The sequence below is a fragment of the Strix uralensis genome, chromosome 1 (genome assembly GCF_047716275.1).
Source record: "Strix uralensis isolate ZFMK-TIS-50842 chromosome 1, bStrUra1, whole genome shotgun sequence".
In the NCBI taxonomy this organism is placed as follows: Eukaryota; Metazoa; Chordata; class Aves; order Strigiformes; family Strigidae; genus Strix; species Strix uralensis.
In genome coordinates this window covers 56153168-56176037 of record NC_133972.1, presented here as the reverse complement: position 1 = coordinate 56176037, position 22870 = coordinate 56153168, and the positions used below count along the sequence as shown (strand labels likewise).

Genomic DNA, 22870 nt, shown 5'->3' with positions numbered 1-22870 from the left:
AAAAAAAGAAAAAAAAGCCCTGTATGCTTATAGGGTAAATCCTACTCCTTTAGTGCCCTGTTCAATACATAACTTTCTCTGTCAGCTCTTTACACTGCAGCATCAGATGGCATGGATCGAAAAAGTAAGTGCCCAAACCCAGAACAACAGAGAGCTGTAAGAGATACTTTCAAGTGTAGCCAGTGCCTTATAGAATAATTCAGTTTTCAATTAACACATAGCATCAAAAGACAGATAGACAAAAGAGAACTAGTATTGTATGTACTGCAATGACCATGAAATACAGAAAAACGCTGACTGACAGCAGATGAGATCTGATTTATCAAGTAAGGTGTATTAAACAGATGCTTTCAGAAACTGGGGGGACAATGATTCCTGATTATGGAAGGAAGCAACAAAATACCTGCTGCTTTTGTCCCAGTTCCCTTATGGAAAAGGGAAGAAGCAGGCAGAACCTGTAAAAGGTGACAGCTCCTGTGAAATCTAATCCTGCTGGTTTACCACTGAGAATAATTTTAATTTCCAACTGCCAACGGCATTTACTATTCTGTATATAAAATCACCCTTAGCTGGTATTTTTTGACTGCTGATGAGCTTTATTCCATTACTTGCTGGATACTCCCAGCTCCTGTTGACTGCCGGGGGCACTGGGGACACTGCAGCAGTTAAAAAGCGCTCCTCAAAACATGTAAATGCAGGGATGTGAGTGCTGGTTCCTGTACACTGCTTGAAGTCAACTTCTAGCTAGGTTGGTTACCTGGGAAACAGCTGTCAGCACAGTGGAAAGGAATCTATTTAGTGTTGTGGATAGGTGATGGTTTTGAAAAAAAGAGAGAGAAACAACAAAAACCCCATCATTCCTCCATAATTTAGCTTTTTATGTGTATCATGAAAGAAACAGGAGATTGGGTGTACTTGTTAAGGAGTTTGTTAAGAATAAATTATTGCCCAAACTAAATAGTCTGGAACTGCAGAGATTGCTTAATTTATGGGAAGGGTCTTTTTTATAAGGGATTTAAATTTCAGTAGTAGCTCAAAATTTGTTTATAACAACAATACTGAAAATAACGTTATTTTTGCCAGTTATTTTCAATTTGTATCCTGCAAGTATGCCATGACAGAGAATAGTTAAATTGTTGGCAGTTTTTATCTTCAGGGTTCTTCCAGAAGCATTAGTCTTTTGATCACCCCTCCAATGAAGTTAAATATTGTTGGATTTTTCAGATAGTGGTTCCTAAAGCTGCAGCAGAGACAGGTTAAGAATAGCTTTTCCAAAGTTGTCAGAATTAAGAATTGATCTTCCTGAAAGCAAATCATGTGGAAGAAGAAATAGAAAAGAAATTAAAAAATAAGGTTTTTCATTCAGCTCCTTGATTTGGATAGCCATGTGACTTCGTGAGCACCTTGTGGCTCGAAGGTTGAGGCAGGAAGATTTAGCTACTGAGGGCAGAACTTCTCCACAGCAGCCAGCACTTACATCTGTTCAAACCAAGTGTGAAACACACTGCAGTTATCTTAGACTGTTTTGAGAATCCTAGTCTAAAAAACCCATGCAGTTATTTTACAACAATAATCTCCCAGTCATTTAATTTATTCCTCTAACTTAAGATTCAAGAAATTACTCTTCCCAGGTGTTACAGATAGTGAAATTCCAGTTAACTGATGTGAGCATCCCATCAGTTAGCTGATAGGTATACATGTAAAGGCAGACATAGTATAAATGTATTACAATGCAGGAAGAGTTTCAGGTATTGTATAACGTATATGTGTTTGTTCATGAGTGTGACAAAATTAGGCATGGAATAGCTCTGAGCTATTAAATTAAAAGGAAGTCCCCTAGGAGTTGCTAAAGTAAAAGCAAATAACATGTTTGTACCTCCACATATCATAAAATTCTGATTTTTTCTCAGAACTGTCTTTTGGAAAACTCCATTTAGTCTAACTGTTTAGTCCATCAGCTGGAAAATTATTATCTCAATTACCCATGTATCCTTGTTCGAAGATCTAATATTTCCCAAGCTTCCAAGATTAGAAAAGGTATCATACACCATTAGTCTGGAACACCACTGCTCCATAATGCTCGGTTTCCATTGCTAGTCTTGCTGATCAGTATCCTCAAAACCACAGTCCTTAGCTTAAGTTAAATATAACTGTCCTGTAGGAAAAAATAGGAAGGAAGGAAGGAAAAATATCCTGGAAGCTATTTGAAGGGAACTAAAGTTAGCCAAGAGCAGGTGATGAGAGGAAATGATGCTAGATGAATGCAGTTTATTTCATGAGTTCATACTTTCTGGTTCTAGAAATAAAGGTGCTTATCCCAAACAGAATGTATATGGGGGTTTTTTTAAGCAATCTGATGACAACGTTATTGCCTCCATTATCCGTTGTGTGGAAAGAAATTAAGGCTGCCTAAAGGAACTAGGCTGTATCTATTCCTGCACAAGGAGAAGCCAAATTTAGCACAAGAGCTGTCTATGAGTAAAATGATGTGGCATGGAAAGGTTCCTTCACAGAAGAAAATTTCACATGACTGTAAGCATACATTTATGTTAATTAAGAACACATCTAGGGTTGGAGAGGCTTGAGAAATGGATATTACTGTACAGAATATATATGATCACTCTTAAATATGTTGTGCCTGTAACTGCATATTACTATATGCTCCACACTATACTTAGTAAGTCTGTCTGTCAGAAAGCCCTAATTGCTTTATGTGTGAGAACATTAAGCTGCAATAAATTTATATACACAGCTGTTCCATTACTGTGAAACAAGTTTTATCTCCTAATAAATTGATGTTTCTTTTTAGTGTCAACTCAAACCAAAATTTACACCCAAGCAGGTGAACCTTAACATCACATAATTAGTTCAGTGACACCAGTGGTAATAGAGGGTACACACTGTACATCTCTTAAACGTATTGATGGAGAAAAGTTTTGACTTCTGTTAATTGTTTCTTGAAAGCTTAATTGTGATTAAGAGCAGCTTTAATTGGAAAAGGAAAAAGAATCATGACCTTTAAATATACACTGCAAATAGCATGTCTGCATTTACAAGGAGTTGCACCATAACGGAAAAAACCTTAAAGCCTTTTTTAAAAAAGCATTGTGGTTCTGTATGGAGTCACATTTAGGTTAATGGAACAGAAGCTTAGACTGCCCTGGACTTTTGATTAATATTTAATTAATCTTCTCTAGAAGACTCTGATTTGAATTAAACTGGGTACTAATAAAGGAACCAATTCACCAAAGAGTTCACATAAATTTGACTTGCCATTATGAGAATTTAAATTAAAATGACCGAAGTTTTGTTTTCTGCTCATTTTATGCCTGCTTTACATCAAGTGCAAGTAATTTACTAGGAGTGATAGAGCTGGGAGAAATGCGACCTGAATTGGGCACTAGTAATAGAGCCATAGCTGTAATGTAAGATATACCATTTGGTTTATTTTAAATAAGTACCATGAGCTAATGAGTTGTATTGTTCTCTCAATGCAGGCTTTTACAGCCCTTGCAAAAGAAGCAATTACCTGTACACAACCAGGGGAAGTATAGTTGCTTAAATATAATCAGATAACCAGACTTGTGTCTCTGTCTTTGGTTGTCTTGTGTTCAGCTGACAGGAGAATGAAAGGAGGAGGCCTTATGTGAGTCATGAGACTATTACTATTTTATTTGTGCCAATGGCTTAAAATAATATTGTCTGTTTAAAAAAAAAAGTCCCCAGAATGGTTTTGGGGAGCTGTTCATGCTTCTATGTTGTCTCTTACTCAAAGTGGCTGTAAAAATGACACAAATTAAGGTTGTCCGCAACTGCTCTGACTTCCTTGACTCCCCTTTCCATTGTGTGCAGGGGTGGCTGGAGTCAGTATTGCCTACTGCAAAGACAGGGAGGGGCTGAAGGGGCTCTTGCAGGATTCCCCTTTTTACAATCCTGATGGATATTTAGCATCTACTTGACCTCAGCGTAGGAAAAAGGAGTTTGTAGTTATTTCAGCCACAACTTTTTCTGCCAGCTCTTTTCACAGTCATGGTAGGTATCATCACCATCTTGCATGCTAGTCAGCTCCTAACCTAGTAAGTATCTTTGATGTGGCCCTCTCCATAAGTTTAGATGATACCTAAATCCCACAGAATTTCTCCAAGTATCATTTGTAAAGTGACTTTAGAAGTCTGCTCTGATACCTAATTCATCTGGGTTTAGGTGTCTCCAGTGTAGTCCTGTATAGCTCAGGTCCCTTTCCAGTCAGTGGAGATGCAGGCACTGAGCTGACCACCGACTGCATATGTTTGTTGTGGGGAAAAGGACTGTTTCACAAACGTGTCTGTGCTCCATTGTGCAAGAGCAAATCTGTTCTTAAACTGTAAAATCTTTGGTTAAGGGCTGGTTGTAGGCAGTCTGTGCAGTGTCTGCTGCAGATAGGGTTCTGCTATTTGAGTAGTGCTTAATGATGCAGAAATCTGGCAAAAATAATAAAAAGTAAATAGCAAAAGGGCAGCAAAATCAGATCTTTGTGGGTCCTGCTTCCTAAGGATATTTATCATTCTTTTCTTACATAGGCTCTAATTCCTGGTTTTGGTTTCCCTGAAAAGAGAATTACTGTGCAGCTCAAATGGGAAAATTCATGGGAATTGAACTTTATCTGTGTTAGCAGCATGGCAACATAAACTGCTCTCTGGAAGCGATGTCTTGCCTTAGTTCATTTTGAAAATTCCCATAGATACTCATAGAGTTTGTTACCTTTTGCAGGGAAGAAGTCATTTTCAGAGGAGGCTAGTGCTTACACAAGTGATGTGAAATGTCTTCTACTGCTGCCCTCTTTGAAGGATCATGGCAATCACACCTGAGAAAAAATACAATGTGACCTGTTACAATATAACCCTTGAATTATGAAGACAATCCTACATGATGTGTTTATTTCAGAGATTAATCATAAACACCAGTGCAGTTTGGTTGTGATGTTTATTAGTCTGTCACTTAACAGCTCATTGCATTAATAAGACTCATTGTATTGAAAAAGATTTAAAAAAAAATAATTGCTTTTAAATTCAAGAGGTAGAAAAAATTGTTTAAATACATTTTTTTAAATAAATACATTTGTTAAACATAACATGGTCTTCTATATAGGCCTCTCAGGCAGTTCAGCCTACTTGGTTTTTTGACTAGTGAAGAATGATCAATGCTAGTAGAAACAAGCTTATAATTTGCATTAAATGGAACTGGCTCTGCAGTATTGCTTTTGTTAATAGCTGCAGTTACTTTGCTTGTAATATTTCATCCTGTCTTTTGGGAGCATGAAAGAGCATTTTGTAGGTATGGATCAAATTCTTCAGGTCAGCTGGGTTCATAGTTATGCAGGCTCACAGATCTGCAGATTCATTTTCTTCTGCTGGTAGGAGTTCCTCTTTGCTGGACATACCCGAAGGAAACTCTTAAAGAAGATGTGGAAGGCGTTAAAATGTCAGGGTATGACTTAGCTTTCTGTCATTTGTTTAAAAATTATACATTTTTTGGTGTTGTAACAATTAATTCCTTTTTCTGGAGAGTAGTTATGTATGAACTTTAGATGGACTTATTAGCTCTTTCCCTGGAATATAAATTGTTGCCATCAGTTGTTTGAAAGATTCCATTTTCATCTCAATGTGATTCTGTCATCCCACCAATGCCTTCAGAGTCTTAATCCTGAAATAAGAGAGGAAGGAAGTGAAAATATCTTAAATAATGAGTAACAATGGCAAAATTTTGGTTTGGGTGGTTGTTTTTCAGAGACATTTGTTTACTGTATAGATCAAATGTTTAGTGTGTCCTTTGACAAGTGCAGTCCATTAAATGCTTTATTCATGAACTGGGATCAAGGGATTGTCTCAGTTCTAGCCTGCTCTCTGAAATAAGATAATACAAGCAATTTCTATTAAATATTATGCTTTAGAAGAGGGGGGAGGGGGGGAGAAGAAATTCTTTAATCTCTTTGATCAGATTTGAATGGCAGAGAAATCTTATGCATTAATGTTTAAAATTAGAGATTTTATCAGCAATCATTTTAGTAAGTAGAACTTGGGCTGCTGTGCTGAATAAATATACTTCTTAGTACGTGTAATGTGTTGATTTCCCTGGAGCTGCTCTTCAATTCATTGTAGAGAAAGAATGAAGAACTAGTAAATAACAAAAAGAAGAACCTGAGTGATACTGCTGTAAGCAGACATGTTCAAATTGGTGTGACATGCATCTTTCTGGTAGCCCAGGGATAACTTACCGGATCATTTCTATAGCAAATTCTTTCAGAATCAATCCCTGAATTTCATACTGGTAACAAGAAGCTTAGAGCTCAAAATTATTCATTATTTCTTCCCCTAAAACCTTTTCAAAACTCTTAGTCAGATCTTCAGATGCCTATAAACTCTCAAAGTTTGGTTGGATTCAATGGGTCTAGACAGGTTTGTGCTAGTTAAAGCTCAAGCCCAGCATTACGTTTTAGAGCTCTGTATGGGAACTGGCATTGCTGTTCTTTAGTTAGAATCACATATGTAGCAATTTCCATTTCAGTGAAGCTTATGAATTAGAAATCTCACTTTTTTAATAGCATTCAGGAAATAATTTCTGGTTTCTATACAGGGACTCATGAAGTGAGCGCATGTCAGACACTCCAACGGCAGCAGAAGGTTCTGGTTTGCAGCAGTGCTTTTGCTGCTGGGCCTCCTGCCTGAAGTGTCTGAAATAGAACTACAGTACAATTTATTAAATGGATTATCATGCTCTAGAACAAAAAGCATTTTCATGTTTTCATGATCTGACTGAGGATTTGTGCCATGTGACTGATCTGTTATATTTTGGGATATCTGGCCAGTACAAGTTTGAATGGCACTAATGTGTGCTGCACAGCCATGCTTAATATCTTCAAAACTTTTTTTTAGCACTTGCCACTTGGACTGAAATCTTCCTAATTAAAGATGTCAAAATAAACCAGTGTCTTAGAAATCCAGCTGAAACTAGGTAATGATCACAAAATAAAGCGATATCAGTTTGGATATATTTTAACATGATGTCAAAACACATTGTCATCAAGATCCCCAGAGACACCATTATGGTGTCGAAATGAAACATTATCAACCTAAGACTACAAGAATAACAACATGAAATAATACCATTGTAACTTTGTAATGTAATGCCAATATCATGCAAAATAAATTTGACGTACTAAGTGGAATTACTTATTATACATATTTCATTTCTTTCTGTTTACTGAAAAACATATGGCAGTTATGTTACTCAAGAAAACCTTATAGCATTTGCATAGCATTTGCTGAAGTAATGTGAAAGTTGAAATACAAATTAGCCATACTGAGGAGATCTTAACCACAGAAGCTTTTATGTTGCAATTCTTGTCTTATCTCAGACATGGCTATACATGTCTGTATGTTTCAGAAACTAAAAATCTTGGGGTTTTTTCCTATAAAGGAGAATTTCAAACAGTACTATAATGTACTCTGTAAAGAACCATTAAAATTACAGTAAATGAGAACTGTTTGTTGTATAGACTTTATACGGGTGTCTCAAAACACTTCTTAAGGAAGACTAAGTGGATATGTGAACACAAACATGGAGAGGCTGAGTGACTTAGACAGTTTTATTCTAATTCATTTTTCTGCCTAAGTAATTGATTAAACTGTTGGGTTATACCACCATGCCAGCTGATCATCACCTTCTACCAGGCATTCCTAGTACTAGATTTTCTTAGGATGATTCATTTTTCACGTACCTTGAGCCCACATTAGCCATCTAGAGTGGGATTCATATGCCCTAATATAGTTGTCTAAAGCTACACATCTAAGCCTGAGCTCATCCCTCTAGTCTTCTTTGTCAATGAAGAAAAGTAATGAGCCCTCAGGGTAATCGCATCCTAAGGTGTGTGCTGTGTATTCCCGTCTGGAGTAAATTTTTTTCTCTTATTTCCCTTAGAAAGGGTCTATATGGGTAGTTTTAACTACATGCCTGCCTTTTAGATGATTAAAATTGGTTGAGAAAAATCTGTTTTTACCTTCGCCTGGTAAATAAAGTAGCTTTCCTATAGCCTTTATCAGGCTAACTGTCTCGGTAAACCACTGAAGTAGTATTACAAGTAAATGTTGTATTTCTTCTGCAGCACAAGAAATACATACTCTTGGGTATCTGAAATCTGCACTTGGGTTGAGATTAAGCAGCCCAACAACACTAAATATTAGAATTCAGGATTTCTAATCCAGTGTTTCAAAACATAGCAATTACTGAGCATATACATAGCAATTACTCAGCAATTACTGAGCATCCTGTACAGGACATTTTCAACATTTCCAAGAGGAAAAAGAAGTAAAATAACTTGAAAATACCTTAAGTAGTAAAAGTTGAGTTTCAGCTGACTCGCTAAATAACCAACTGAATTTCTGAATAAAAGGTAAGTGCTGTTCTTATCTCTCTTGCCTGGAATTGATTATTTTTTTGAATATAACTGTAATTTTATGTCAATTTCTAGTTTTAAAGTTAATCAAGACAGTGGCGTGGTAAAGCACAATTAAAACATCTATTTATTAAAATATTCATCTTTACAATAAAATGCTGAAAGATTTATCCAGAATCAGTTGTTTTGCAAAATATCATATTGATATGTTTTTAATCTCCATATGCAAATAATATTTAATTAAAAATCTTAATTAGTTTTTGTGCTAATCAGTATAAATCTTAGCGACCAGCTTCATAAGAAGACATCAGCCATGTGAATTTAGGCACCAATTCAAGTAATCAATCTTAGCTTTGATTTTCATTTTTTCTTGGTTGAGTCATATGGGAAACTGCGTGCACAGGCACTAAATGATGAAATTCTTAACAGTAAGCTCAGATCTAAAGTTTTATTTAAAGGTTTCAGATTATTTAGTGCCAAAAATAAAACAGTGATTCCACATTACTCTGTGTTTTATATAGAATTTCTGATCTACTACTGATGCTCCTAGCAGAGAGAGTCTCCCCATGTTTTGAATTTGGGAAACCATGTGAAGCTTTGACCTAGCTTTGATATCCTTAGGCCAGTCATTTTTGTTTGTTTGTTTTTAATGGACAACTTCCCATTTTGCACTTGGAAATTAGCCTATAGTTAGAGTAAGATATAACGTAAAATCAATCAAAATATTATTTGGAGATTTATAATGCAATAACCCCTCTGTCAAAGAACAGAAATAATTATACTACAATTATGTTAGTGACTGGTAAGGACTGTGGGAGCCATGTGACCTTTGCATAATGTATTATCTTTTTAAATGTTTGAGCATTCTAAAGAGATGTCTTTGTCTATACATCACTGTTTGTCTAGTGGTGTACTGCTTGATACTGTAGTTTTACTTGTACTTTGAAGTAAGATGCTATTTTTAGTGAGGGCAAGTGTTCACAACAGTCAAAAACATTCTGTTGTGTTTTGCTAGTTGCAACACCCTGATACCTATTTCCTAACCAATTTCTGTGGTTAAAGAGGAATAAACTAACATGAAATATTTTTGGGTTTCCAGTATAACTTATGTCAATGCATTAAGCAAGACCCAAATACCTTTTAAATAAGTTTTTTTGCATTGAAACAGAGCTACATTTCACCATTTACAAACACAGTGTAATGATGTGTGGTTTGAATAAAATATTACTCATTTTTGATGAATTCTTCAAATCAAATGGTACAATTAGGATCTCTTTTTTTTCTTTTTTCTATTTTGTGATGTCTCTAAACTCCTTCCATGAAGAGACACAGGCTTTTTCTCCAGTCTTGTGCTGGCTAGAGTTGGACTCTGAAGCAGATTTTATACTGTAAAACATAGTGTCACCACACGGCAGTAGCTGAGTCATGTAAAGTGTGCTAGTATGAGCTGGGTTATACCCGTGTAACAACATTCACATTACACAGGTGGAGTTGCCTATGGACAGATATTCCTTTTTGAAAATAGCTGCCATGCTTTAAGAAGGGACTGCTCCCTTGCTACTTGTTGCTGCCCCTCTGCTGAAGGTTTCTGCCCCCAGGTCTCATCCAGAAAGGAGATCAGAGGGAACTCTCCCTAAATAGCTTCCAGCAAAGCGGCTGTATTAGCTTTGTTTAAGACAAAGGCCGACATGGCCTAAAGCCCACTAGGGATCTCTCTGATGATCCCTTCTGCTGGCACAGGAATGGCCAGCTAGGTCCAGGAGAGGATTTCTTCTCTGTGGTCTTTGTTAAATGTCTTTATATTATTGTGCCAGGCAATACTCCTCATGTTGACACAAAATAGCCTGTGATGCCTAATTGTGGATATTCATCAGACCTAACAGCACTGGAGCCATCATTGTCTGTTCTGGTTAGGATAGGAAGATACTTAGAAGGTCAAGAGCCCACTTCTCTCTGCCTGCCTTTGAAGTAATTTTATATATCATTCAGAATCAAAAATGCAAATTTCTCCCTTGCTTGATCACCAGTATTTTTATTTTCTTTTTCCATGATTATTAAATCTTTGTGTGTGTATTTCTGCCGTTTCCTTAACACCTTCGTAAGAAATTCACAGTTAGATGTCATGTATTTTCTTTGAAGTTACATGAGGTGTTCTCTTTTTTCTTTTTTTTTTTTTTAACTCCGAAAACGCAATACCCTATGACAATGGCTGTAACAAGTTGTGTGTGGCTGAAAAATGGCTTGGCTTATATCTGCAAAATCTAACAGCTCCAAAATAAGGCTTAGACCGTGTGATATCACAGTAGCTGAGTATCTGTTTTCAGATGTTTATAGCAAGCTCCTAAAATCTCTGCTTTTCTTTTTAGTAGTATTCCCCTGAAAAGTAAGACTGGATTTCTGTCTCTGGTGTGCAGGCTCTGACAGGCTAATAAGGAAGAGTGATGGTGGCAATAAAAAGGGTCTTGGGTGCATTCTTTAGATTTCACTGGTTGTAAAATGATGGTCCTGCTACAGAAGGGCCACAGAGGGACTCAAAGTGAAATCTAGTCTGGAGAGTTTGTAAAGACTGTTGTGAAGTGACCTCCCTATCAGCTCCAGCTCTCCGTGTTGTTTATAGCCATCGCGTCAGAAGCGAGTGCCGAATTAAGAGCATTTGAGACTACATTTTTAACCAGAGAATAAAGATGTATGGGTGGTTTTTTTTTAATTATTTGCTCTGTTGAAATTGGTGTGAAATGATCAAAAAATCATAATGTCAAAATTTGGAAATTAATTTCTTTCACTGAAGAAAGCGAGTGTGTTTGGGGACTTGCATAACTTCTTGTGGTATTGGAGTTGATGACTACCACTGTGGAAGTAAACTGGAAATGACAGAAAACTTCCTGATGAGCTGATTTCACTTGCATACATATTGACATAAATCCTAGGTTTTAAATCCTTGTTTTGATGGAATTAATATGCTGAAGTGTGTAGGTATGTGTACAGGTAACATGTTAGATCTTGCCTGTCACATTAAGCCAATCCCTGAATTTAGCTGCCTTTAAAAACTGCAGACTTTAAAGGATATATCATGCCCTATATTCATTTAGCAAATATGAAATGGCAAGAGAGAAGGATTTTTACAACCTTGTGAACAGCAGAAATAAGCCAAGATTGAAAGAGATCTGGGGGAAAAAAATAAGATAGGATGCATACCCTTCAGCATGCAAGAAGCTGCCCTTGTTAGAAACTAACTTTGCATGCATAATTAATTTGAGCAGCACATTCCGTTTCTTACAACTAGACGAGAAATTGAATTCAGGTGTTTGGTGAACATATGGAGGATTTACTGTGAATTTATGACCTGTGGTTTGAGTGTAAAACCCCAAGATACTAGCTGATAAAACTTAATGAAGCTTGTGCAGAGAAGCTATTTTCATTTGCAGTTTTGTAATTGATACATTTTGGGGTTTTTTACACCTCTCCCCCACCTTTTAATGCATTATTCCCAATAAATTATTTGACACTTAAGAAAAACAAAAGTAGTGTAGGATGAACCTTTCTATACCTCCTTTCAGGTTATAACTGACCTATGTTACAAGTAAATTTGTAGTCTAATAAATTTGATCTCTTGCTTAGCTGATTTTTTTCTCAGACTGACTATAGCAATTCTGTAATCACACAACAGCTCTTTTATACAACACCAGCCATGGTTGCTCCTGTTTGTGTACCACGTCAGTAAGTGGTAATATCCGTGTGTTCGTGGAAAACATATTCCGTGGTGTCTCAGAGAAGGACCGTATGTAGGGCACACTGGAATGAGAGGACCAGCCAAATGGTTACAGTAATGTAAGCTTGAGGACTGGTATTTAGATGTCAAAAAATAAACCATAGAACAAAATAATAGGAAAGGACCAACCTGCTGCTGGCAAGCTGGTGACAGGAAGGAGATGGTGCAAACTCTGCCGCTGCTCAGCCTCATCAGCCCCGCGGTGTGTGGGCACAGTCATCTGTGTCACTGACGATTAACAAATCTGTTTAAAGTGAACAGACCAGCAGACCATGCATTGGAGTACGGTGCTAACTTTAAGCCTGGTAAAGGGCATACTTTCATTTTATTTTACATCCATGGCTTTTTGCAACAACTTGACAGTTTCTGCTTATCCACCCTCAAGGGCCATCCAAAACAGACAAATCCATCTGCTTGGAGTAAGCACCATGGCAAGAGAGTGCTCGAGTTTCATTAAATGTAGCAGAAGCTTTTATATTAGATTATAAACACTCTGCTTTCTGTTGCGCTGTTTTCATCCTGCTCAAATCATGAAGGAAGAGACTGAATTTTGTAGACACTGAGCTGGTTCTGAACTTTGGCAAGGATGCATGCTGCCAACTAAGGCATGGCCACCAGAGCAAGAACATCGTTAATCCACAATGGGATGGAAATAAACTCTTTTTCTGCTCCTCTCCACCTGTAGGCACAGATAGATTAAAATTCAGCTCTTGATTTTTAATATGATGCGAGTAATCTGTCCAAATGGAAAGGAATTTATTTTATACAAATAGGTGATAGTTATTTGCCAGCTTGATGTAAATAAGAACCCATCTGTGTTTTATAACTGCTATCCAGAGATCTAAGCAGCTGGTCAGACCAGTGAGTCCCTGGCAGCTCCAATCTGCGTTAAAAGATTTCAAGGTGTAAAGAACACTCTTTGTTTACTAACCTTTTGGTTATTCTAGTCATGTTGCAACTGCCTGGTGATGTTGTTAAGACCCTTTTCCATGCTTTTTCAGGCCAATAAATTTTTTTCCAAAGCTTTAGTCATCCCTGTTCAGCAACATGTTTGTATCTACTTTATCACACTAAAAATCTGTCTGTTTTGAAAGGATTACAACTCTGTACATGAGTGCATGACATCACACTGAGACATTGCTTAATGATCTGAGACTCTGATGGTCATTGCTGTGGCTGTTTGTTTCTGGAAGTATGTGACAGCTCTGGCCTATCTAAGCCTTGCTTACAGTTGCATTTTTAGCCCGTGCTGGCAGTCGTGTTTTAAAGCAGCACTCACAAAATAGCTGATTGTGAAATGTGCCATCTGCAGATGGAAGGCAATGGGATGCCAAGTAGAGATGTGATACAAGGAAGCCCAGCTGCTTTGCAGCCCAAGTTAACTTTGGCCCTAAAAGCCTTTCCTTGATTTTTATGTCTTTTAAGAACATTTAATAATGACAGCACTTTGAAAGAACAACATCACTTGCATCTGATGCTAGGAGATGCTTGTTATCTTCTGCAAGTTCACAGCCATCCTGTTGTTAAGTAGGCATAGGGAAAGGTTGTCTGGGCAAGCTGTGGTTACTGTAGAGAGTTGTAATTCCAGTTTTGATAAAATGTTTAAGACTAGCATAGGTCAAATCTTCAATAAACTTTGAATGATTTTCAAGTTAAACTTCTTCCTTCCTGATAATAGTCCTGAATTCTTTAAGGTGAATTTGTCTTCAGATTTTCAGTTAATTTGAATGAAAAATTCAAACAAGACATGGTGCATTTAATTAAACTTGGGAGGACTTGCACTATACATCTGCAAAAGTCAAAAGGGAATTTAAGCAGCAGGAGCACCTGCATTCCTGCATCCTAGTAGTCTGTTGATATGACCCTACCTCTGTTGGATGAATTTATCCAATAAATTGCTTTAGACTGGCTAAGGACTCTTCACACTGGATATAATTTGTTTACATCTGTCCTAAGGAATAATTATGTGACTTACATAAATAGTTGTAGATAAAAGAGAACATCTCAGGACCTGAAAAGGAATAAAGTTAGGTTTGCACTTTTAGGTTTGCACTCCAAAATTTTATTTGTAATGATTTTTTATTGTGATTAGGATTTTTGCATTTCCCTCCTCCTGGAAGTAATGATGGTTAGCTGGGGGTTGAATGACATATCAAGTGGGTGTACCAAGTGTTCCCTGAATGCAGTGTGAGTGCAGTGGGACATGTAAAAAAACATAGCACAGATTATAAAATTAACTGGATGAAGAGAGGCATGGAAAGAAATGGGAGACAGCATGACAGGCCAGGATGGAGGTGTGCAAGCCTTCGCTGGTGCAAAGGTTAGGGCAGCTGAGTAATTTAACCTAGAGAATCAGAACAAGGTTGAGAAGAAAATGGAAACAAAAGGAAGCCAACATGAGATATAGTCTAAGCCTTCAAATAATCTTTTCTTAGAAGTATCTTAGCTCCTCCTTAGCTGCCTTTCTTTTCCCTTTCCTCTTCTAAATAAAAATGTTTAATTTTTTAAATTATTATTGTAAAACCACTGACTTGACCTCACTTTCTGTGTCTCACAGACTTTCTGAGCACAAAGAAATTGGAGTAGATACAGAAGTGGTTTTGTGTTTTAATTTAGCTCTTTCTTCTCTGTGAAATAGTCCTTTTTTATAATTCACTTCTTTTGCAGTTTTTTAAATTTGGGTCATGTCCCTTGCTTTTCAGAAGAAATAGAAAGATTGCTGAAAGATTTATCTTTCCTGCCATTATCAAACCTTTTAATATCTTTGAATAACTTTTCTTAAATCAGCTTGACTATTTCCTCTTCTTTTTCTTTTTCTTTTTCTTTTTCTTTTTCTTTTTCTTTTTCTTTTTCTTTTTCTTTTTCTTTTTCTTTTTCTTTTTCTTTTTTCTTTTTTTCTTTTTCTTTTTCTTTTTCTGTTTCTTTTTCTTTTTCTTTTTTTCTTTTTTTTTTTTTTTTTTTTGTCATTAGAATAAGTTCTTCGGTCTGGAGACAAGTTAATCATAAATCCCAGGATCCTCCTTGTCCTTTGTTGTTCCATCTCTGCAGCATAAAGGGTGTCAAATTCATGCATTTGCTGTTCAGGAGGAGACATACATTTTGGCTTCATGGCATGGACACTATGCATTTGCTTGCTATCCCTCTGTTGATATAGTTGTTTTAATGAGGAGCAATCAGAAATGTGAAGAAGTCCTCAGATCTGTAATAACCCTTCCAGTAGCCCGTTTTGGGGCTGGTAGAATGTGTCTGTTCCCTATAATGCACAGGATTTAGTGCAGTACTTTTGGGGTTTGCCTTCTGTTTTTCTTTGCCATTGGATAATTGCTCCACTGTCACTTTTGCCCTGTGATCCCTTACAGTTTGAAACAACCTTGATTAAGGAAGGCTGATTATTTAGTGGTCATCTTTAGTACTTCAAGGTGTCTACATATGGTATTTTCCTAGTAATTTTGCACCAAAGTTCAGTGGCATTTCTCTTTCAAACGTATGTTCTTATACCTGAAATACTAATACTTAAAGTATTTTGCTACATTTATGTGCAATTTATCTTACAGAAAACACAGTGTACAAAGTATTGGACTACTTGTTTGTTAGATTAACAATATCAGTTTTAAAAATCAACAGACCATTTTAAAGTATTTTGTATGTCTTGTACTGGATTGCAATGATTGCATTTAAAATGTGCAGTGTATAGCAATGCATGGGAAAAAACAAGTAGTTGTGTAGTAAAGCTGGGCAGAATTTAAAAATAAGGAATAAATTTATGTAACATAAAACTGCAAATGAAGATAAGCCATTTCACAAAATTACGTCAAATTAAGGAAATAAACTTAGCAACACACCTACAATGAAGTGGAGATTTTGAAAATGCCACAATGTTTTATTTCCATCTCTTCTACATAAAGCTTTCTTTTAATTGTACTTTTCAAAATGGTAATTTGCACATGGAAGTTGTCCTACCCCACAAATAAAGCATTTCTTAAAGCTCCCATTTGCAAAAACAATGAAAGAAAAAACTTCCTTAAGTTCCTTCCTTTTCTTTGCCTTTGGTTTCAAAGAAAAGAATAAAGAACCAACCCTCTTCAAAAATTAGCCTTTGCTAGAACCATGTTAATTTTTCTGTTTGGTTAACCAAGCACCGATAAGCTCCATTTAATGGCACTGAAAAGAGTGGGAGGTAACATCTCAAATATCTACAATCTCCAATCCACTGCACCTACCAGTCCCAAAAGATGTGGAAAACAGTCACAAATGGACTCCAGAATTGTCTCTTTTCATATGAGAGAAGTCATGGGATATAAATTCACTGTGTTTTATTGTACCCTGTGTCTAAGAACTGGAACCTATGGAATTGCTTTCTATTGTCTCCCTGCAGGTTTCTCTTTTGAAACAAAGTAATAGCTGACCATTCCTCATCAGCTCTTTTGAAATAAACGATGAGATGCAGGGCTTAAGAAGGCCATAGCAGAAAATTAAACTGCTTCTGGTCAGTCTTGATATAACATATTTGTTTGTCAGGCTTCCTGTGATTCCTGCATTAACATGTTCGAAATACAGTGAGGGTTGTAGGGGTCAGGTGTGAGCCGCACAGCTGGAAAAATGGCAACGAGATTAATAAATATCCACTTTCTCTCTGCCCTGTGAAAGAAGCCATTCCTGTGCATATTTCATTATGGTTTCACATAAACCTGTGCTACGAAAAGCAGATTACCTGTGACAAGCGTTGTGGAAAAATTTGTGGTTTTGAAGAATTTGAGGTTCTGGGTGTAATGTTATGTAGTGGTACCTCTGGGGCTGAGCCCTCCACAGCCCACCAGCGTCCACAGAGCATCAGCCAGTGCTGGTCTGCTGCCCAGATGCATTCCTGCTTATGGCACTGTCAAGTGGATTGCTTTTTACTGGCCCCCAAGCCCTTTAATGCTTTCAGACTGATCAGTTTAAAAGACTTGTTAAAAACAAAACTAAGGGATGACAGGCTCTTATTGATTGAGGAAAATAATCAAATTTTATATAGGTAGGGTCTTCAGATGTTGTAATGAATTTGATGTGAATAAGGATCTGACAGTACTACAATTTATTGATTGTGAAAAAGTATTTTTCATGTTTATTCAGTAGCAGAGATCATTAGGACTTTTCTCTTAATTTCCCTTTATGTTAAGTCTGACACTAACACATGCATTCCTCTTCATTTCTAGAAGTAACATGGACTGAAAAGATGCTAGTAACTTTTGGTGATTTTTAGAAATAGCCTTATTCGTCTTATCCTTACACCATCTGAAGTTTCTTTATAAATCAAACAGCATTAATCACCTTTAAAAAAATTGAAGATCTTTGTACTAAATGCTTGATAGTTATTTCTAAGTCTGTACTCCTGCACTGTAGTAGCAGTCCCGTGCTAAGAAATTAGTCACAGATGGCAGTTCCCAACTATATTGATCATTTCCATCCTCCCTGTTTTAGCAACAGATCAACCCCTAACAATCATGACCGGATACAGCGCCTGAGACAAGAGTTTCAGCAAGCAAAGCAAGATGAGGACGTGGAGGACAGGAGACGTACTTACAGTTTTGAGCAGCCATGGGTAAGTACACGGAGCCTGCCAAATCTGGAGAGATTGACTCGCTGTCCCCAGGCCGGTTGGAAGCAGACCGATAGAATGCAGGGTCCTCTGCCTCCACACTTCTGCCCTTTCTGTTATCCCCACTTTTGGTTTAGTGATATTTATTTCATTTTTAAATTTCTTCAGCCATCTGTCCTTGTGCATATAGCATTATTTGCTCTGTGTTTAGACCCTTGACTCTGTGAGTTACTACTTGGATTTTTTTTCCTCAAAGACAATGTCAATTATTCTGAAATTTTCTAGGAAAATCAGAATAAAACACATACTAACAATAAATAATTTAGAGGAAACATGTAACCTTGTAAATGGTATTTTCTCTGAAACAATATCACTGTGATGAGTTCTTTTCCTTAAGAGGAAGAGCTATGTATTTTCACAGTAAAAAAGGAGAGATATGCATAATAGCATGCTTCACAATAGTACCCCTTTGCCACTTACATTAGCCGAGACAGTCTGTCTTGATATATTTGTCTTAATTGATCATTTAAATCCTGTTCAATCTGATCTAGTGATGTGATACAATTATGTAAATCCAAGTGCTTATCTTGTTTAACATAATTGAATGAATCAGTGTTGCTTTTTAATCAATTACATATCCTAAATTAGGATCCTTTAGATACAGGACAAATATTTTATTGTATTTTTGTTTGAAATTCCACAATAAAGACAGTGAACAATTTGCTTGTGTTCCCAAAAAAGTGGGAGATGTATGATGACAGCAGTAGAATCTCTCACAGATCCCTCTAAAGTGGGTGTAGGTGATGGGTTATTGTTACTCAGCATTATGATGCACATGAGACTGAGGTGGAAAAAGCCAAAGATCTGCATCTGTGTGTATGAAGTCACTGAGAAAAACCTAGGTAATATCATAATGCATATGTCATCTTTGGTTGCCTATTGTGGTGGATATAGAAGATTTTTTGACTTTTGTTGGGTCTTTGTGTCCTTGTCCATCTCAAACTCATGAATTTGAACCTGTGGTATTTTTGACATGCAGCATGGAGAGGAACAAAGGTAAATGTATCCCTAAATGACCTAACACTGCTTAACATACTGTATCAGGATATAGGCTTCTCTTTTCCCATGTTAGAAAACCTCTAACCTTCTCTGAAATTGAACAAATAAAATAAACATTTTTTATGACCAGATGTTTTTTGATTTGATGTGGTGAAGATAATGTGATAGCTCATCACAGTTATAGTGTAGCAGTTTTGGGACGAAAGGGGGCTGGGTGTTGGAAGTACTTTCCATTATGCATATCAACTGCTGTTTAGTCTCCAAATGAGAGATTTGAGCAGCATTCTTGGGAAAACTGTGTATGAGAAAAACTTGCACTCTTGAAGACTTGGGAACTTAACTACTGAAGGTCATGGGCCAAATTGTTGTATATCTAAATGCCATAGCAACTTTAGACAGGCAACTTGGATTTTATTATACTTTCTTGTAATGAGCGAGGAGGGAATTATTTGGATGACAGGCTGATTACCTTAGGAATGGAATAATTTCCTAAATTGTGGGTCAGAACACTGACCTTTCCTTTTTCTCTTATTCAAACAAATGGGATCTCTCTGTTTACTCCCCTTCTACAGATCATGCAAATGAGCCTGAAGTGACTAATTCAGCTTAATGTATTAATATTAATTCTGAAGCTTATTGTTGCTTTTGTAGGAGCTGCTCTGTTGTTAAATACATAGGTGGCCAAATGTTTTATTTTAGATAAGTACTTTACAAAAAATTGGCCCAGAGTATTTTTGAATTATAATTTATTTTTTTTCCATCGTGTACTCCAGCCTTTCAGGATCACAATACTTGGAAAGGATAAAGCAATGATCTCATCCATTTCAGCAGTTCACAGTCATTTCAGTGTTAAGGAGCCATAACCCTCTCTCTTATGGGGTGTGTGTTACTTTAACATATTAGTCTAAAATGATGGACTTTGTTAAGACACCCGCTCAAAACAGATCCAGATGTATTATTAAATGCCAGTGACACAAAAAAAATACAAAAGTGGTTTATAATACATATGCAGGAAAAGTACTTAGATACATTCATCAACATCTTTCCAGTCTTCTCCATCTGTAAGCTCTTGGTTACAAACTGCAGCAGTGAAAAGTGCACCTGTACATGGACTGTTGTTGAAAAGTGTGTTTTCACCTGAGAGAGGTGGGTTGCACAGCTTACATAAACAAAAGGCTTTACATCCAGAGAAGCCTCTGAGTCGGATGACAGCAGCCAACTCTGACCTGGTTTGGACAGAAAGAAGGGAAAACCCCATCCACTGAGTGTATGCTATGTGGTGATAAGTAGTTTGCATTTCTCATTAACAAGTTGATGGGAGGGTTGAGGATAGGGAACAAAGTGCTGATGTGATGTGGGACTATTGGGTACTTTAAGGAAGTGTGAATGAATACAAAGTTTGCAGTCTAAGTAATGGATACTGATGGAAATCTGGCAACTCTGAGGATATTCAGAGGAGCTCAATAGCTCAGAAACCTGCTAATATATTATCAAAATGATCCTATGAACATCACCAACTCCAATCCATCCTGGACTGTTAATGGCCTGTGACACAGGAGTCCGGTTACCTGTGATGAATACCTTCAGTCTTCTCCACGTGTTGGAGGCACATCTCCATACCACGGAGCACTACATCATGCTGGCTATGAGCGGTAACTGTGGCAGAGAGACCAGTGCTGGATCCCATCCCTTTCTGTCTGTGCACATCAGGTGAAGGCTGTTTCTCTGTAGATGAGCGATGTGACAGAGCTGGACGTTTTGCCTGGCTGTGTTTGCCCTGCCAGTAAACAAAATACTTGACTGGCTATGAGTGTTCATACAGCATCAGGCAGCTTAACAGACACAAAAAGTGATAGTGCTGGAATGAGATGACACTGTCTATTAAGCAGCATAATATTTCTGCTCAAGGCCATTTGAATGACACACTGTTAAGGTTTAATAACTGACTAACTTTGCAACATCAAGCCATCTCTAAAACCCAGTAGTTCAGCAATTGAGTCACAGCTTTATGAAAAGGTTTTTGCATTTGTTTATTTTAAGATAACTTTCTCAGGCTTAATAATTTTTTTTCTCTTACATGGCTTTTTTAGTTTTCGTGTTTCAAAAAACAAGGTACAAGAGGGTTTCAAGGGCAATACTGTATGCCTGATGTTGCACGGGGAAAACAAAAAAGAAAAATAACATAAAATATGATTAATTCATTTTAATCCTGCTGGTGTTAATTCCAGTCAGAGTTTGCAGAAACGTGTATCTGGGCATGTAGAATTGCATGGAATCACAGTATGTCTGCTAATATTTAAGGCCCTTGCTGTTGTTATGACATTTTTATATCAGTGCAAGATTCTTTTGGGGCTGATTTTTCTGTTCAGTACCAAAGTTGAGCCTCTGGATTTTGTTCTTTTCTGGGTAGTATTTGGTCTGCTGAGGTTTATCCTTCCTTGCACCAGTCCTGGGGTTTGGGGGATTTTGATTGTAATTTGTTCCATATCTTGTATTTTTTCCTAGTCACATCTTAATTAACAGATCCCCACCTTCAATAACAAAAACACAGCATTATAGCCTTAAATGTCATGGGAATGAACAATCCAATTAAAAAAAAAGAGCATATTAAATCCATTGAAAACACTACAACTGTTTGCCAGTCCTGCTTGTAGAAGCACACCAACAATCAAAAAACCCCACAAAGATGCAGGAGGGACAAAACTTGGTGGTTTCTTTCTTCATCTTTAGTAAAAATATCAGTGTTAAAAATGGAAAGTGGCTAATTCCATTCACAAATACATTCATCTCCAGTCATCTCAGATCTATTTGGATGGTGGGAGAAAATTGTCATCAAGAGAGCAGCTGAGCAAACTCTACTTTAAATATTTAGGAGTCAAATAAAAAGATAACAGCTAACTGGGTCAAAATAAATACACTACCTGACTTGCCTGAGTATAGCTTTAATTATCTGCACAGATTTGTGAAAGGTAAATAATTGCATATTTTTCATAGAGGAAAGACTCCAGAAGTCCTAATAACATACTTAGGCATGGCCAGATAGATAAAAGTTCAGAAAATTCAGGGACTATGCTTTTTTTCCTGCTGTTTGTTGGTGTATAGATCTTGTCTCTAAGGCAGATTTAAAGAAAAAAAAATTTCTTTTTTTTCTGTTTATGGTACTCGTTTCTTATGCCTGTATTCAGGTCCTTGACCTATTCAAAGCCATAATGAATTCTAAATAACCTAAAATTATTTCAAAAAAAATGAAAGCCTGATTTTTATTGCTGTAACTTTGACTGTAACATTAATTTTCCCTGGAAAAATGAATAACAGACTATATTCAAAACAAACATTGTAAAGTTTATATCAGTCTATAAAGTGTGTAGAATTACTCGACACATTAATGAGAAAGAAAGGTAGTATATTAATTCTTTCTACTATGAATCCATTTCAAGAGTCTCTTTCAGGATATTTTATTCAAGATATTAGGCAATATCTAATGGAGCATTGCAGTAGACAAAGAATACCTTAGGAGCTAAATTGTTGTGTCTCCTACCCCAATCTATTTCAGAGAGGAAACCAAAATTGTGCAGGGTAGCCTCTCCACAGGTAGTTTCTCTTCAGCTGTGTATTTAATATCCATTCTGTGTCAAACCTGAGAAGGATTTAATGAAATACCAGCAATTTCTTGCCAAGATGTAGGCTCTGACTTTAAAATTCTATATGTTAAACTTTTTTCCCCTACTAGTTTCAATCTACTGATTTATGTGAAACGGAAAATGAAGATCAAAAATTTTAAAAATAAATGAAATCATTTCAGTTTGTAAGCAAACATAGTTATAGCTCATAGGCATGCAGTGCCTGTAAATACCCCAGGCAAAATTTCAGGGCTCTCCAAGTGGTTTGTTTCTACCATACTGTATTTTCTTTCTGCTGCTGCTATACATATAATAGAAATCTTTGTCCCATACCATGCCATTCAACTTTCTATATATACACCATAGAAAGATGCACAAAGGGATGGGTTTTTCTTATTATATGGTGTTTGAAT

The 22870-nt window shown here is 36.7% G+C and overlaps 1 protein-coding gene across 11 annotated transcripts in view; it reads left to right on the top strand.

Annotated features, from left to right (window-relative positions):
* PARD3 (par-3 family cell polarity regulator) overlaps window positions 1–22870 on the top strand; it is a 457578-nt gene that overhangs the window by 424553 nt on the left and 10155 nt on the right. For all 11 annotated transcript variants that reach the window (XM_074867651.1, XM_074867643.1, XM_074867632.1 and 8 more), the window contains one exon: window positions 17661–17781. In XM_074867651.1, coding sequence (XP_074723752.1) covers window positions 17661–17781 — 121 coding nt within the window. The remainder of the gene's footprint in view (window positions 1–17660; window positions 17782–22870) is intronic.